This window comes from Grus americana, chromosome 6 (assembly GCF_028858705.1).
Source record: "Grus americana isolate bGruAme1 chromosome 6, bGruAme1.mat, whole genome shotgun sequence".
Classification (NCBI taxonomy): Eukaryota; Metazoa; Chordata; class Aves; order Gruiformes; family Gruidae; genus Grus; species Grus americana.
The window spans coordinates 25,956,243-25,973,617 of NC_072857.1; the positions used below are offsets into that span (position 1 = coordinate 25,956,243).

General features: G+C 41.7%; 1 protein-coding gene across 1 annotated transcript in view; it reads right to left on the reverse strand.

The window, feature by feature from the left end:
• TTN (titin) overlaps positions 1-17,375 on the reverse strand; it is a 243,157-nt gene that overhangs the window by 28,446 nt on the left and 197,336 nt on the right. Inside the window, exon 283 of the mRNA XM_054830237.1 lies at positions 263-17,368. Coding sequence (XP_054686212.1) covers positions 263-17,368 — 17,106 coding nt within the window. The remainder of the gene's footprint in view (positions 1-262; positions 17,369-17,375) is intronic.

Here is a 17,375-nt window from a genome sequence, read left to right on the forward strand (position 1 = left end):
TTACAAAGGAATGCCATCTGGATTGAGAAAATATGTTTTTAAATGAATTCGTATATCAGAAACATTTTAAGTAAAATGCAAGCAAAATTTAAAATTCATCTATCACTTAAGTCTTTTTCATTTGTCAAACCACAGACATACCTACCACAAAATTGTATTTTTCTGTAAACAGATTTAACAGTTTTTATATTTTTTCAAAGTAAACATTTTAAAACACATATTGTTTTAAATATTAACAAATATTTTTCTTAGTAAAACACACCTGTTATTTTTGTTCCCTCCTTGGTCTCAGAAGGCACTCCAACACCATACTCGTTTTCTCCAGAAACCCGGAAGTAGTAAATGGCACCTTCTTGCAAGCCAGTCACTTTGTAGGAGAGGCGATGACAACTGTTTGTCACAGAGACCCACGCTTTCTTGCTAGCTTCTCGTTTTTCAATAACATAGTTCTTTACAGGTGCTCCACCATCATTTTCAGGAACATCCCAAGATAACACAGCAGACTCTTTAGTGACATCTTTTGCTGCAATATTAGATGGTGGTCCAGGAGTATCAAGAACTTTGACAACTAAAGTCAAGGTAGCAGTGTTCAGGTTGTTCTGCAACGTTAATGTGTATTTTCCAGAATCATTTCTTGTTGCTTTTTCAATAGTAAGAGATGTGCAATTATCTGAAGTATCAATGCTTGCTCGTGTACGGAGATCAGTGTCTGGCTTGTTCCATGTTACATTTGGGACTGGCTTGCCTCTGAAAGGAACAGTCATTGTGAATGATCCACCAGCCTTTACAATTAAAGTCTTTCGCATTTCACTGTCAATATCAAAGGCAGGTTCTTCTTCTCTTTCTTTTGCCACCTGAGGGTCTGAGACATCACTTGGTTCACTGACACCAATTTTGTTAATGGATTTCACTCTAAAGACATACTCAGAGCCTGATACTAATCCAGTTATGGTGTATTCTGTGCCTCTTAAGTTCTGAATAGCAGTTGTCCAGTCAGTTTCATCAGTTTTCTTGTATTCAACTGTGTATCCTGTTACTGGAGCACCTCCATCAAACAGTGGTTTTGTCCACCCAATTGTGATATTTGACCTCGTAGAATCCATAATTTTAGGTTTAGATGGAGGACATGGTAAGAAGATTGGATCTTCTGCCCGGATCAGTGGTGTGGTTTCACTTGGAAGACTGAGGCCAGCAGCATTTTCTGCATAAACCCGGAATTCATATTCACATCCTTCACGGAGACCAGATGATTTCACTCTTAAATCATAAACTGGCTTTTTGTTTACACGAATCCACCTTAGGCTAGTTTTCTCACGTCTTTCAATTACATAGCCAGAGATCTCATTGCCTCCATCGGACTCAGGTCTTGCCCAGCACAGAGTTATCGAATCTTTGCTCACACTGGTGATTTCTAAAGATGTAGGTGGACTTGGAACTGTAAATGGGTCTAGGGCTTTGACAGCAATGCTTTCTAGAGGCTCACCAACACCATATTTGTTAACTCCCATCACTCTGAAAATATACTCATTACCCTTCAGCAGTTTTGTCACTTTACAGGATGTTGTTCTAAGCTCTGCTTCACAAAGTGTCCATGCAATTCTGCTGGTCTCACGTTTTTCTACAATATAGTAATCAATATCTGCACCACCATTTTCTTGAGGGGGTCCCCATGACAAATGGCACTTTTCAGCAGTAAGGCCATTTATTTCTAAGGGGCCTGCAGGTGGGCCAGGTCTATCAAGTACTTTGCAATTAATTGCCAAAGATTTTGTTCCCGCAACATTTTGTAATGTTAGTACATACTGTCCTGAATCACCTCGGATACAGTCCTTAATGGTTATTGCAGTAGTGTGATCTGTTGAATCTATTTCAACTCTAGCTTTTCCTTCAAGCTCCTTGCCATCCTTTGTCCATGAAATCACTGGTATTGGCCGTCCTGCAATATCAGCATTGACTTTAAATACTTCTCCAGCTTTCACAACTACGACATCCCTGAATTTGGCATCCATCATAATTCTTGGAGCCTCCACATCATCTTTTACAGTCACAGGTCCAGTTGATTCAGATGGCTGACTGAAGAGTCCAGCAGCATTCTTTGCAATCACACGGAATTCATATCGCTGGTCTTCTGTAAGTCCACCTACGTCAAAGTATGTTTCTTGCACATTAGTAAAATTACACTTTAGCCAACGACCATCTGGCATCTCTCTGCGTTCGATAATATATCCTGTTACTTTAGCTCCACCATCATATTCTGGTTTAGTCCATTTCAGTGAGACACATGTTCTTGTAATATTAGTAACTTCTGGTTGACCAGGAGGATCACATGGATCTCTTGCAGCAACTGGTTCACATGATTTACTGCATTTGCCTATTCCGGCAACGTTTTCGGCATACACACGATATTCATACATCAGTCCTTCATCAAGACCTGTAACTTTCATTTGTGTATCAGGTATAAGGCTCTTGTTGACTTTTGTCCAAAGAATGCTGCTTCTTTCTTTACGCTCCAAGTGATATCCTAGTACTCTGCTACCTCCATCATTAACTGGTATCTGCCAAGTTACAATCATGAAAGCTTTAGTTGCATGTGCCACATGAGGAGTTCCAGGTGGTCCCGGAGGTTTAAATGGATACTCTGCCACAACAGAAGGAGAATTAGTGTAAGTGCTTTTCCCATAGCGGTTTTCTGCACAAATACGGAACTGATATTCAGAGCCAGTAGTGAGTCGAGATACTTTAATTGATGTTCTTGCAACTGCTGCAGATACTACATCCCAAGTTGTCGTGGTAGTTTCTCGCTTCTCCACAATGTAATTGCTAATATGGCACCCACCATCATACACTGGAGGTTTCCAAGACAGAGTTACGCTGTCAGCACTAACTTCATCAATATGCACATCCGTTGGTGGTCCTGGTCTGTCAAGGACAACTACAGTTAAAGAAGCTGTTGTTGATCCGGCAGTATTTGAAAGATGTAATTCATAATGTCCCAAATCTTCATTTGAAGCTTCCTTGATGGACAGTGAAGTTAAAGTCTTTGATGTCTGAACATTTACCCTGGTTGTCTCTTTTAAGGGATTCCCATCCTTCTTCCAGCTAATGGTTGGAAGAGGTCGCCCTCTGAATGGCACATCAATCTTAAGATCATCTCCAGCTTTCACAGTGAAGGTGTTGAAAAGGAGCTCAGCAGATGGCTGGATTTCAATATCTTTTGCAATGACTGGGACACCAAGTTCTCTTGGATCACTTTTTCCTTTTTCATTAACAGCTATCACTCTGAAACTGTACTCTTCTCCCATACTTAAGCCTGTTATCGTTGCTTCTAATGTTTTCACCTCTGTACATGTACTCCATTTTATACTTCCTTTAGTTTGCATTTCTACTATATAACCAGTAATTTTACTGCCACCATCGCTCTCTGGCTTCTCCCATTTAATTGAAGCTGAGTTGCGAGTCACATCAACAAGAACGACCTTTGCAGGTGGAGAAGGTGGTTCAGAAACCTTAACTGGGTCAGGTGTTTCTGCTGGTAAGCCAACCCCATATTCATTTACAGCTAGAACACGGAAGTAATAACTACATCCTTCCTGTAGTTGAGTAATTTTGAAGGAATTCTTAGTGCAGTTGTTTGTAATTGTGGCATATGCCTTTCTTGTGGTTTCTCGCTTTTCAACTACATAGTTGGTAATTTTAGCTCCACCATCAATAAGTGGCGGTTCCCAGGCTAATGTTACAAAATCTTTCTTCACTTCTCTGATTGTCAGGTTTATAGGTGCACTAGGTGTATCAAGCACTCTGACATTAACAAAAGCTGATTTTTTGCCACTGTTGTTCTCTAAAGTAAGATTGTATCTACCACTATCAAATCTATTCACATTGTCAATGACCAGCATTGTATAGGAACTGGTGACTTCAATCTGGGCTCGCTCACTAATTGTTCCTTCTGCTTTCTCCCATTTAACTTCAGGTTCTGGTCTTCCTTTGATGGTGACAAACAGGCGTAATGTACCACTAGCACGTACAGTGACCACTTTTCTGAGATCTGCATCAAGTTCAATTTCAGGAGGTTCGATCTTGTCCGCTGCTATGACTGTACCAGGTATAGTAGCAGGTTCTCCTACTCCTTCTGAGTTGATGGCACAGATGCGGAAGTTATACTCCTGGTTCTCTTTAAGTTTTGTTACGGTGAACTGTTTTGCTTGTAGGCCTGTTGGTGGGGTGCAGGTAGTCCATTCATCAGCAGCAGCTTCTTTTACTTCTACTACATATCCCTTAACTGGAGCACCACCATCGTAAATGGGCTTACTCCAGGCAAGGGAAACCGATGACCTGGAAGTGTCTGTAACCTTTGGATTGCTTGGCGGACCTGGTGGATATAATACATCACAAGCACGATAGAAAATGGATGGCTCACTGGGTTCCCCTACCCCTGCAGCATTTTCAGCAGAAACTCTAAATTCATAGAAATGCCCATCGGTAAGACCTGTTACTCTGAATCGCAAGTCTGTCAGTCTTTTCTTATTGCATTTGGTCCACCGGATACCATCTTTGTCTCGTTTTTCAAGTATGTAACCTTCAATTTCAGCTCCCCCATTGTCTTCTGGGCGACCCCATGTTACCACCATAGAATCTTTTGTGATCGTTGAAACTTCAGGTGTTGAAGGAGGACCAGGGGGTTTGTATGGATTACGAGCCACAATTGGCTCAGATTCCAAGGGTTCTCCAGTTCCATACTTGTTCACTGCCATTACACGGAAAATGTATTCATTGCCAGCAAGGAGTCTGGTTACTTTGTGGTTAAGAGCCTGCACGTCTGTTGCTACTTGTGTCCACGAAAGCCTGCTTGTTTCTCTCTTCTCAATGATATAATGTGAGATACTAGAACCACCATCATGTAAAGGTGGAGCCCATGCCAAGTAGCATTTTTCTGCAGTGACACCTGTAACCTTCAAAGGTCCTTCTGGAGGTCCTGGTCTGTCAAGCACTTTTACAGTGATTGGTATAGATTTTGTGCCACCAACATTTCTGAGGTTAAGAGTATAATGACCTCCATCTACTCTTATACAGTCTTTGACAGTAAGAGTTGTTTTCTGAATGGTAGATTTAATTTCCATTCTTGCAGTTGCTTCTTCAAGGTCTTTACCATCTTTTGACCATGTAATGTCAGGAATAGGTTTGCCATGGATATCAGCTTCAAGAACAAATGTTTCTCCAGCATGAACAACAATGACATCTTTGTATTTAGGATCCAGTGAAGCCCCTGGTGCTTCAATTTCATCTCTGGCAGTAATGGGCCCTGTACTTTCAGATGGTTCACTCAAGGAACCTGCTGCATTTCTTGCAATTACTCTAAATTCATATCGTTGGTCTTCAACAAGACCACTCACTGTAAATTCTGTCTCCAACACATTTGTAAAGCTGGCTTTCATCCAGCGACCATCTGGTAGTTCTTTCTTTTCTACAATATATCCAGTTATTTTGCTTCCACCATCATATTCTGGTTTTTTCCACTTCAGCGTGATATTATTTCTTGTAACGACAATGGCCTCTGGGCGGCCAGGTGGGTCACAAGGATCTCGGGCAACATACAGTTCTGATACTTTGCTGACTTTGCCAATGCCAACAATGTTTTCAGCAGAAACTCTGAACTCATATTCAAGACCTTCTTCAAGGCCATCTGTTTTATATTTGGTGTCTACAATGAGTGACTTGTTCTGTTTTGTCCAAAGAATGCTGTTCTTATCTTTACGTTCAAGATGGTAGCCAAGAACTTTGCTTCCTCCATCATTAACTGGTTCATGCCATTGTACGATCATATGGTCCTTGGAAGCTGCTGTTACAAATGGGGTTCCAGGTGGCCCAGGCACCTTGTAGGGGTATTGCACAACAATGGGTTTAGAATCCAAAGGAGAGCTCTTCCCATATCTATTTTCAGCAGAAATCCTGAACTGGTATTCAGAACCTGTTTTAAGCTTTGTTGCTTTGATAGTTGTTCTTGCAACAGTTGCTGACACAATGCTCCACGTGGTAGTGCTTGTGTCACGTTTTTCTACTATATAGTTGCTTATCTGGCAGCCACCAGTATAATCAGGTGGATCCCATGATAAAACAACAAAGTCTGCGCTAATTTCATCAAAGCGGACAGGTCCTCGTGGTGGACCAGGCTTTTCCAGTACAATTATGCTCAGGTGCTCTGTTGCCGTACCTGCTGTGTTTGTTGCTGTTACTGTATATTTACCAAAGTCTTCCTTGTTGCTTTCTTTAATATGTAAGATAGTTGATGTTGATGTATCCTGAATATGTATTCTGGTTGTCTGTTTCAGTGGCTGCTCATCTTTTGTCCAAGTAATAGTAGGTTTGGGTCTACCTATAAATGGTACTTCTACCTTCAGATCTTCTCCAGCCTGTACACTGTATGTATTAAACATCAGTTTGAAACTTGGCTCAATTGTCAAGTCTTTAGCTATCACAGGAATTCCAAGTGCTCTGGGATCACTTCTGCCTTTTTCATTGTAGGCAATCACATGAAATTGATATTCCTGTCCTGGACTCAAACCAGACACAACTGCATTGCATGTTTTGGTCTCGCTAACAACACTCCATTTTTCTGTTCCTTTAGGTAGCATTTCAACAATGTATCCCAAAATTCTGCTACCTCCATCATGTTCAGGTTTTTCCCATGTAAGTGATGCACTTCTCTGAGTCACATCAGTGAGTGTTACTTTCCCAGGAGGCAGAGGTGGCTCTGAGGCTTTGACAGCATCCGTGGTTTCAGCTGGAACACCAATTCCAAATTCATTTTCAGCCATAACTCTGAAGTAATAAATTGCTCCTTCTGTAAGATTTTCAACTTTAAAACTTGTCTTGCCACACTTAGCACTTACATTTGCAAATGCCTTCCTTGTTGACTCACGCTTGTCTATTACATAGTTCTTTACCTTTGCACCACCATCGATAATGGGTGGTTCCCAAGATAATACAGCAGAATCCTTCTTTATATCCTTTACCACTAAGTTTTGTGGTGGTCCTGGTGTGTCCAAGACTTTTACTGTAACAAATGCTGATTTAGAACCACTGCTGTTCTCTAACTTAAGAATGTACTTTCCAGCATCATTTCTATCACAGTTGTCAATTGAAAGTTGTGTGTAGTTTATGCCTTTATCAATCTGAACTTTTTCTGTAAATTCACCTTCTTCTCGAGACCACGTGATGTCAGGTGTTGGTCGTCCCCTGAATGGTATGTGAATCCTAGCAGACCCGCCAGCTCTAACCACTATCCCTTTCCTTAGTTCTGAATCAATATCAAGTTCTGGAGCTTCAAGTTTGTCTTCTGGTTTAACAGTACCAGGAACTGATGCAGCCTCTCCTACACCAACCTTGTTGAGGGCACACACTCGTAGTTTATATTCTTGATGTTCAGTAAGCTTTTTGATTTCAAATCGAGTGGCACGTACACCTGTCTGTGGAGTAACAAGTGACCATTCATCTTCATCTGCTTTACAGATTTCTACAAGGTATCCCTGGATTTCACAACCCCCATCATAAATAGGTTTACTCCAGCCAAGTGTAACTGAACTTTTGGTGGTATCCACGACATGGGCGTTTGTAGGTGGGCCAGGCTTGAACATGGGGTCACAAGCTTTAAAGTAAGGAGAAACTTGGCTTGGTTCACCCACTCCAGCAGCATTTTCAGCAGAAACTCTGAATTCATATTCATGATCCTCTGTTAATCCTGTAACTCGTAATCGCAAATCTGTAATTCGGCGTTTATTGCATTTTACCCATCTGATGCCTGCTCGGTCTCTCTTTTCTACAATGTAACCTATGATTTCACTACCTCCATCACTATCTGGCCGGCTCCAGCAGACAGTCATAGAATCCTTTGTGATGTTGGTAATTTCCAAGGCCTTTGGTGGTCCAGGAACCACAAATGGATTTTTCATCATTACTGGCGCAGATTCTAATGGCTCACCAACCCCATATTTGTTAACTGCCATAATACGGAAAACATATTCATTTCCTTCCAAGAGTTTTGTTACTTTCAGCATTGTAGGTAAAACCTCTGAAGCAACAACAGTCCATGCTAGGCGACTAGTTTCTCTCTTCTCTACAATGTAGTGAGAAATATCACTGCCACCATCATGAAGAGGAGGAGCCCATGCCAATGAACATTTTTCAGCTGTAACTCCTGTCACTTGGACTGGACCTTCTGGAGGTCCTGGCCTGTCCAGGACTTTTACGTTTACTGGTACTGTCTTTGTTCCTGCAACATTAGAGGCTTCTAAAATGTATTGTCCACCATCAACTCTAATAGCATCTTTTACAATTATTAATGCACTAAAATCTGTGTTCTTTATTTCATATCTAGCAGTTTCCTCAAGCTCTTTATCTCCTTTGTACCACTTAATGGTTGGCAGTGGCTTTCCGTGAACATCAGCCTCAAGTCTGAATGTCTCACCAGCATTAACAACAATTGTGTCTTTGTACTTTGGATCCATTGAAATTCGTGGAAGTTCAACTTCATCCCTTGCTGTTATTGGTCCTGTACTGTCAGAAGGTTTGCTTAATGTACCTGCAGCATTCTTTGCAATTACTCTAAATTCGTATCTTTGGTCTTCAGTAAGCCCTGTTACAGTGAACTGAGTTTCAATGATATTTGTGAAGCTAGCTTTCATCCAGCGACCATCTGGTAAGTCACGTTTCTCTACAATATAACCAGTAATCTTACTTCCACCATCATATTCTGGTTTGGTCCACTGTAGAGTAATAGAGGTTCTTTTTATTATTATAGCTTCTGGGCGACCTGGAGGATCACATGGGTCGCGAGCTATGTAGCACTCAGAAACTTTACTGGTTTTGCCCACACCAACAATATTTTCTGCAGAAACACGAAACTCATATTCAATTCCTTCTTCAAGGTTAGTTGTCTTAAAACTGGTGTCCTGAATAATAGTCTTGTTCACTTTACCCCATAAAATGCTGTTTTTCTCCTTTCTCTCAAGATGGTAGCCCAACACTCTACTGCCACCATCATTTATTGGTTCATGCCACTGTACGATCATGGAGTCTTTTGTAATTGTTGTCACAAATGGTGTGCCAGGAGGCCCTGGTTCCTTGTAGGGGTACTGTGCTACAACTGGTGCAGATTCCAATGCAAAGCTCTGCCCATACCTGTTCTCAGCAAATATTCTGAACTGGTATTCTGAACCAGTTTTCAGTTTAGTCACCTTCAGTGTAGTTCTTGCAACAGTAGCTGAAACTGTTTCCCATATAGTGGTGGTCGTATCTCTCTTGTGTACAACATAGTTGGTGATTTGGCAGCCACCTGTGTATGCTGGGGGATTCCATGACAGGGTAATACTTTCTGCACTTATTTCATCAAACTTCACAGGTCCTACCGGAGGGTCAGGTTTGTCTAGAGTTATAACTTCAATAGAGGCAGACTTTTGCCCAACAACATTAGCCACAGTGATTTCATAAGTGCCACTGTCCTCTTTGCTACTTTCTTTAATATTCAATATAGTGAGATCAGTCAAATCACTCACATTGACTCTTGTCGTCTGCCTTAACGGTTGACCATCTTTTACCCAGGTAACAGTTGGTTTAGGTCGACCAGCAATTGGTACTTCTACTTTCAGATCTTGTCCCACTTGGATACTATAACTGTGGAAAGCAGGTCTTACATCAGGTTCAATCACCAGGTCTTTGGCAACTATTGGAACTGCAAGTGCTCTAGGGTCACTCTTACCCTTTTCATTTACAGCCATTACTCTGAAAAGATATTCTTCCCCTTGAGTTAGGTTAGTAATAACTGCTTCAAGTGTTTTTACACGAGCACACTCTGACCACTTCTCACTACCCTTTGCTTGCATTTCAACAATGTATTGTAGGATTTTGCTGCCACCATCATGTTCCGGTTTTGCCCAGCTTAGCGAGACACTGTTTCTTGTGACATCATCCACTGTTATTTTCCCAGGAGGCTGTGGAACTTCAGCAACTTTAATTGGGTCACTGGTTTCTGCAGGGAGGCCAATTCCATATTCATTCTCAGCAGAGATTCTAAAGAAGTAATAGCATCCCTCCTGAAGTTGATCTACTTTCCATGAAGTCTTGTGGCAGTTTGTTACAACAGCTGCATATGCCTTTCTTGTTGCTTCACGCTTTTCAATAATGTAATTCTTTATTTTTGCTCCACCGTCCAAGAGAGGAGGCTCCCATGAAAGTGAAACAGAGTCTTTAGTGATCTCTCTGATTTTTATATTAACAGGTGCACTTGGGGTATCCAGTACTCTTACACTGACAAAGGCAGACTTTGTTCCACCGATGTTTTCTAAAGTCAGAGTATACTTTCCAGTATCAAATCTGTTAACATTGTCTAGAACAAGGGAAGTAAAGCTGCTAGTGGTATCAATAATAGCTGCCTCTCTGATCTCACCATCCATTTTACCCCATTTTACTTCAGGTGTTGGACGACCTCTGATGGGAACAAACAGCCTTAAGGAACCTCCTGCTCTCACATTTACAATCTTCCTTAATTCCATGTCAAGGTCAAGGTCTGGTGCCTCCATCTTTTCTTCCACAATAACAGAACCAGGAACATCTGCATGCTCTCCAACTCCTGCTTTATTTACTGCACAGATGCGGAATTTGTACTCATGTTTTTCCACTAATTTTTCTACTTCCATGTGAGTATTCTTAATTCCAGTTGGAGGGGTACAAATTGCCCACTCACCATCACTTACATCACATTTTTCCACAATGTATCCCTGAATTTCAGAGCCACCATCATAGATAGGTTTACCCCACGAAAGGAAGACTGAGGATCTTGTAACATCCACAACTTTAGGATTATTGGGTGGACCTGGCTTGTAAATAGGATCACATGCTTTGTAGTAAGTGGAAGGTGGGCTTGGTTCACTAAGACCAGCAGCATTTTCAGCTGAAACTCTGTACTCGTAATCATGATTTTCTATAAGTCCAGTCACTCTGTATCGCAGTTCACTTATCAGGCGTTTGTTACATCTTGTCCAGCGAATACCTTCCTTATCTCGTTTTTCAAGGACATAGCCTAGGATTTCACTACCGCCATCTGAGGCTGGCCTTTCCCATACAACAATCATAGAATCCTTGGTAATGGCTGTGACTTCTGGTGCCTTTGGTGGAAGTGGCACTACAAATGGGTTCTTCGCGAGTACTGGTTCAGATTCAAGAGGTTCACCAACGCCATATTTATTTACTGCCATGACACGGAAAATATATTCATTTCCTTCTAAAAGTTTTGTAACTTTGCAATTTAGGGTTTGCACATTTGAATCAACGACCGTCCACACCAAGCGACTGGTTTCCCTTTTTTCTACAACGTAGTGTGAAATATCACTACCACCATCTTGTAGTGGAGGTTTCCATGACAGCATGCATTTTTCAGCAGTAACACCTGTAATCTCAACAGGTCCTTCTGGTGGTCCAGGTCTATCAAGAACTTTGACATTAACAGGCACTTTCTTTTCACCTGCAACATTCTTTGCCAGTAGTACATACTGACCACTGTCAACTCTAATGGCCTCTTTCACACTAAGGCTTGTTGCAAAATCGGTACTTTTTATTTCCATCCGAGCTGTGTTTGTCAGCTCACGATCGCCTTTGAACCACTGAATGGAAGGTATTGGTTTGCCATGAATATCAGCGTCAAGCTTGAATGACTCACCAGCATGCACTACAATAGTGTCTTTGTATTTTGGATCCATACTTATATGAGGTGGTTCTACTTCATCTCTTGCTGTAATTGCCCCTGAGCTCTCAGATGGTTCACTGAAAACACCTGCAGCATTTCGTGCTATAACACGGAACTCATACCTCTGGTTTTCAACTAGACCAGTTACTTCAAACTGGGTATCAATGACATTTGTAAAGCTTGCTTTCATCCAACGACCATCAGGTAGCTCCTTCTTTTCAACAACATAGCCTGTAATCTTACTTCCACCATCATATACAGGTTTCTTCCACTGAAGTGTTACTGAGCTTCTTGTGACAATTATAGGTTCTGGACGACCTGGAGGGTCACATGGGTCATGTGCAGTATAACATTCAGATGCCCTACTTGCCTTTCCAATGCCCACTATGTTTTCTGCATAGACTCTGAACTCATATTCAAGACCTTCCTCAAGGCCAGTTGTCTTAAATTTGGTATCTGGAATAGGTGTTTTGTTCAGTTTAGCCCACAGAATGCTGTTTCTTTCTTTGCGCTCCAAGTGATACCCAATGATCTTGCTACCACCATCATTGACTGGTTCATGCCATTGTACTACCATGCTGTCTTTTGAGACATTTGTTACAAAAGGTGTTCCAGGTGGACCAGGAACTTTGAATGGGTATTGGGCTATGATTGGCTCTGAAGTGAGATAGGTACTCTTCCCGTATCTGTTCTCAGCTGCAATTCTGAACTGATATTCACAGCCAGTCTTTAATCGACATGCTTTTATAGTTGTTCTTGCAACAGTAGCTGACACAATCTGCCAAGTGGTGGTGGAAGTGTCTCGTTTTTCTACAATGTAATTATTGATAGAGCTACCACCATCATACTTTGGTGGTTCCCAGGAAATGGTAATACTATCTGCTGTTACTTCATCTGCTTTTACTGGTCCAGTTGGAGGTCCTGGTTTGTCAAGGACAACAATATTTAGGGTCTCAGTTGCTTCACCTGCAGAGTTTGTAAGTTTAACTAAATATGTCCCCACATCTTCTCTGCATGCTTCTTTTATTGTTAACACCGTGTTATTTTCTGAACTTTCTGCATTTACTCTTGTAGTCTGCTTCAATGCCACATTATCTTTATGCCAAAACACTGCTGGTTTAGGTCGACCAACAAAAGGAACATCAACCTTTAAGTCCTCTCCTGCTAGAACACTGAAAGTGGTAAACAGTAGTTTGAAAGCTGGTGGAATCACAAGATCTTTTGCAACAACTGGTATACCCAGCTGGCGAGGATCACTGATACCTTTCTCATTCTGAGCTGAAACACGGAAGGTGTATTCTTCACCTTGGATCAGTCCTGTGATAGTGGCTTCAGTAACTTTTACTGTAGCACAAGTTGACCACTTATCACTGCCTTTGCTTTGCATTTCTACAATGTAGCCTAGAATTCTGCTACCACCATCATGTTCAGGTTTTTCCCAAGATAAGGATACGCTATTCCTTGTCACATCCAACAAAGTTATTTTCCCTGGTGGAAGAGGTCTTTCTGATACTTTTACTGACTCTGAAGTTTCAACTGGAAGGCCTATTCCATACTCATTTTCAGCTAGGACTCTGAAGTAGTAGTTGCAGCCTTCTTGCAGTGAATCGACTTTCCAGCTGGTCTTGTGGCAATTTGCATTAACAGTTGAATAAGCTTTTCTTGTTGATTCACGCTTTTCAACAATGTAATTTTTTATTTTAGAGCCGCCATCTATGAGAGGAGGCTCCCACGTGAGTGTAACTGATGATTTTGTAACTTCTTTTATTTTCAAATCTTGAGGTGCCCCTGGGGTATCAAGAACTCTGACATTCACAAATGCTGACTTACTACCTGAGCTGTTTTCGATGGTCAGTATGTATTTGCCACTATCAAATCTATTTACGTTTTCAACAATAAGGAGAGTATAAGAGCTTGTTGATTCAATGCTCGCTCTATCCAAAGATTCCCCATGTTCTCTTGTCCATTTTACTTCAGGTGCTGGTCTTCCTTTAATTGGGACAAAGAGCCTTAGAGTACAGCAGGCTCTAATAGTGACAACTTTACGTAGTTCTGCATCAAGTTCAATCTCTGGAGGCAGCATTCTTTCTTCAGCTTTTGGAGTCCCAGGAACAAGAGCAGGTTCTCCAAGACCCTCAGAGTTCATAGCATATATCCGTATTTTATACTCTTGATTTTCTTTCAGGTCAGTGATGGTAAAAGAAGTGGCCTTCAGACCTACTGGTGGAGTTACAATCTTCCACTCATCTTCTTCAGGTAGTGCTATCTCAACCATGTAACCTGTGATCTCTGAACCACCATCATATATAGGTTTGTTCCATGCTATTGTAATTGAGGACTTGCTGCTATCCAAAACACGAGGATTACCTGGGGGACCAGGCTTAAATACAGTATCACAAGCTTTATAGAATGGACTGGTTGGGCTTGGCTCACTGACTCCAGCAGCATTTTCAGCCATGACTCTGTATTCATATTCATGGCCTTCTGTCAGGCCAGACACTTTATAACGTAAGTCAGTAACAATCCGTTTGTTACATTTCACCCACCGTAGACCAGCCCTGTCTCGACGTTCCACAATGTAGTTAGTTATTGGGCTCCCACCATCAGAATCAGGATGGCCCCAACAGACAACCATAGAATCTTTTGTAATTGCTGTAACTTCAGGTGTTTTAGGTGGATCAGGTGGCACATATGGATTTACTGCAAGAATAGGCTCTGATTCCAGAGGCTCACCAACTCCATATTTGTTAACAGCCATAACACGGAACACGTACTCGTTGCCCTTCAACAGCTTAGTAACCTTCAGTTTAGTTAATGGAACTTCTGTGGCTACAGCTGTCCATGCCAATCTACTGGTTTCACGTTTTTCAACCACATAATGGTCAATCTTTGCTCCTCCATCATCCAGTGGAGGTAGCCATGACAGCACACATTTTTCTGCAGTGACTTCAGACACAGCCAAAGGCCCTTCTGGAGGACCAGGCCTATCAAGAACTTTAACATTGAAGATATGCTTGGCAAAGCCACCAGGATTTGTTGCAGTAAGTGTATAGGCACCGCCATCTCTTCTTGAAGAATCTTTATTGGTAAGAACAGTAGAGAAATCTGCTATTTTTATTTCTAATTTTGCTGTGTCTTCAAGTTCTTTTTCTCCTTTTGTCCATGTCATAGTTGGTGGAGGGCGACCTGAAACATCAGCCTCAAGTCTGAAAACTTCACCTGCTTTCAGCACTAAGGTGTCTTTGTATTTAGCATCCACCCTTATCCTTGGTGCTTCAATGTCATCTCTACAAGTTATTGCATCTGATGGCTCAGAGGGCTGACTAACAGCTCCACCAGCATTCCTAGCAATCACACGGAATTCATAGGCAGCATCTTCTGTCAAACCACTTACAGTGAATTCAGTCTCTAGTATATTGCTGAAATTAGCCTTCAGCCAACGGCCATTAGGAAGGTCTCTTTTTTCAACAGTGTAGCCAGTTATCTTAAAACCTCCATTATATTCTGGTTTAGTCCACTTCAGTGTAACTGCATGTCTTGTAATGTTCAGAGGTATCGGCTTACCAGGTGGGTCTATTGGGTCTAGGGCAAACACAGGCTCAGATGGCTTGCTTGGCTTACTCTTCCCGGCCAGATTTTCTGCTATAACACGGAATTCATATGCAATGCCATCGGTAAGTCCAGTTGATTTAAAGATATTGCCTGATACCAGTGCTTTACTTACAGTCTGCCAAAGAATGCTATTTCGTTCTTTTCTTTCAACATGATATCCCAGAATTGGGCTTCCACCATCAGTAACTGGCTCATTCCAGCTAATGGTCATGGTTTCTTTGGTGACTGCAATCACCTGAGGAGTGCCAGGAGGCCCAGGTACCTTAAACGGGTAGTTAGCAACTACAGACTCTGAAGTAATGGCTGGACCAATTCCATATCTGTTTTGAGCTTTAACACGAAACTGATACTCAACTCCAGTAGTAAGACGAGTGGCTTTAAATGTAGTACGTATCACTGTGGTTGCCAATTCAGTCCACGTGGTACTGTCAGTTTGACGCATTTCTACAACATAGTTACTTATTGGTACACCACCATCATTCAAAGGAGGCTCCCATGAGAATGTTAGAAAGTCAGATGAAATTTCATCAAATTTGATTGGTCCAGTAGGAGGTCCAGGTATGTCATGAACCTGAACTGTGATTACTTCACTAACTTCTCCAACAATATTTTTAGCTGACAGTGGATATTGACCACTATCACTTCGTTTACATTCATTGATGGTTAGTATGGTTGCAGTTGCAGTATTTTCATAATTTACCCTTTGTGTTTGCTTAAGTATCTGGTCTTCTTTCTTCCAAGTCACAGTAGGCCTTGGACGACCAAGCACAGGGATTTCAATCTTGATATTGTCGCCAGCTTTGGCAATGACTGTTTTCTGGTAGATACCACGGAGGTCAAACTCTGGTAGCATCATTTGCTCCTTGATAATAACTGGCCTGCTTTCTCTTGGGGCACTTCTTCCAGCACTGTTAACTGCCATAACCTGGAAAGTATACTCTTCATTTTCAGTCAGGTTCTTTACGACACAGTCCAGTGTTTTTACAGTGGTCATGTGCGCCCACTGGTTGGTTCCTTTTCTCTGCGCTTCAATTACATACCCAGTGATCTTGCTGCCACCATCGTGTTCAGGTTTTGGCCATGCCAGGCTAACTGAGTTCCGTGTTACATCCATAATATTAAGGCTCTCAGGTGGGGATGGCGCCTCAGAAGCTCTTACTGGTTCTGCAGTTTCAGCTGGTTCACCAATACCATATTCATTTTCAGCCAGCACTCTGAAATAGTATTCACATCCCTCAGCCAAATTAGGAATCCTGAAGGAACACTTCTGGCAGTTGGTTGTGACTGTTGAATATGCTTTCCGAGTTGATTCACGTTTCTCGACAATATAGTTTGTTATACGCGAACCACCATCTATCAGAGGCATATCCCATTGGAGGGTGATGCTGTCTTTGGTTATTTCTCTAGGCTTAAGGTTTATTGGTGGACCTGGTGTATCCAAGACTTTTACATTTACAAAGCCAGTCTTCTTACCAGCAGCATTTTCGAGAGTCATTACGTATTTTCCTGCATCATATCTGGTGCACTCTGTGACAATCAAGAGTGTAAAAGAGTCTGTATTTTCAATACTGGCACGTCCTTTGAGTGAAACATCATCTTTTGTCCATGTAACTTCTGGAGTTGGACGTCCTTTAATTGGCACAAAAATCCGAATAGTTAAACCAGCTCTAACAACAAGCGTTCTTCTTAGCTCAGCATCTAATTCAAAGTCAGGAATCTCTTCTCGGTCTTTGATTTCCACACTTGGAATTATTGCTGGTTCACCGACACCTGCCGCATTCATAGCAGAGATTCTGAAATTGTATTTGGCTCCTGTCTGCAGATGAGCCACAACAAACTGAGTGATTCTTAAAGCAGTCCCTGTTGTGTCTTTTATCCATTCTTCTTCTCCTTCCTTTTGATGCTCTACTATATAGCCAGTGATTTCAAGACCACCATCATAGTGAGGCTTGCCCCAGGCTAAAGATGCACTTGTCTTTGTAGTATCTGTCACTCTTGGATTTGCAGGTGGACCAGGTGGGTCTGAAAA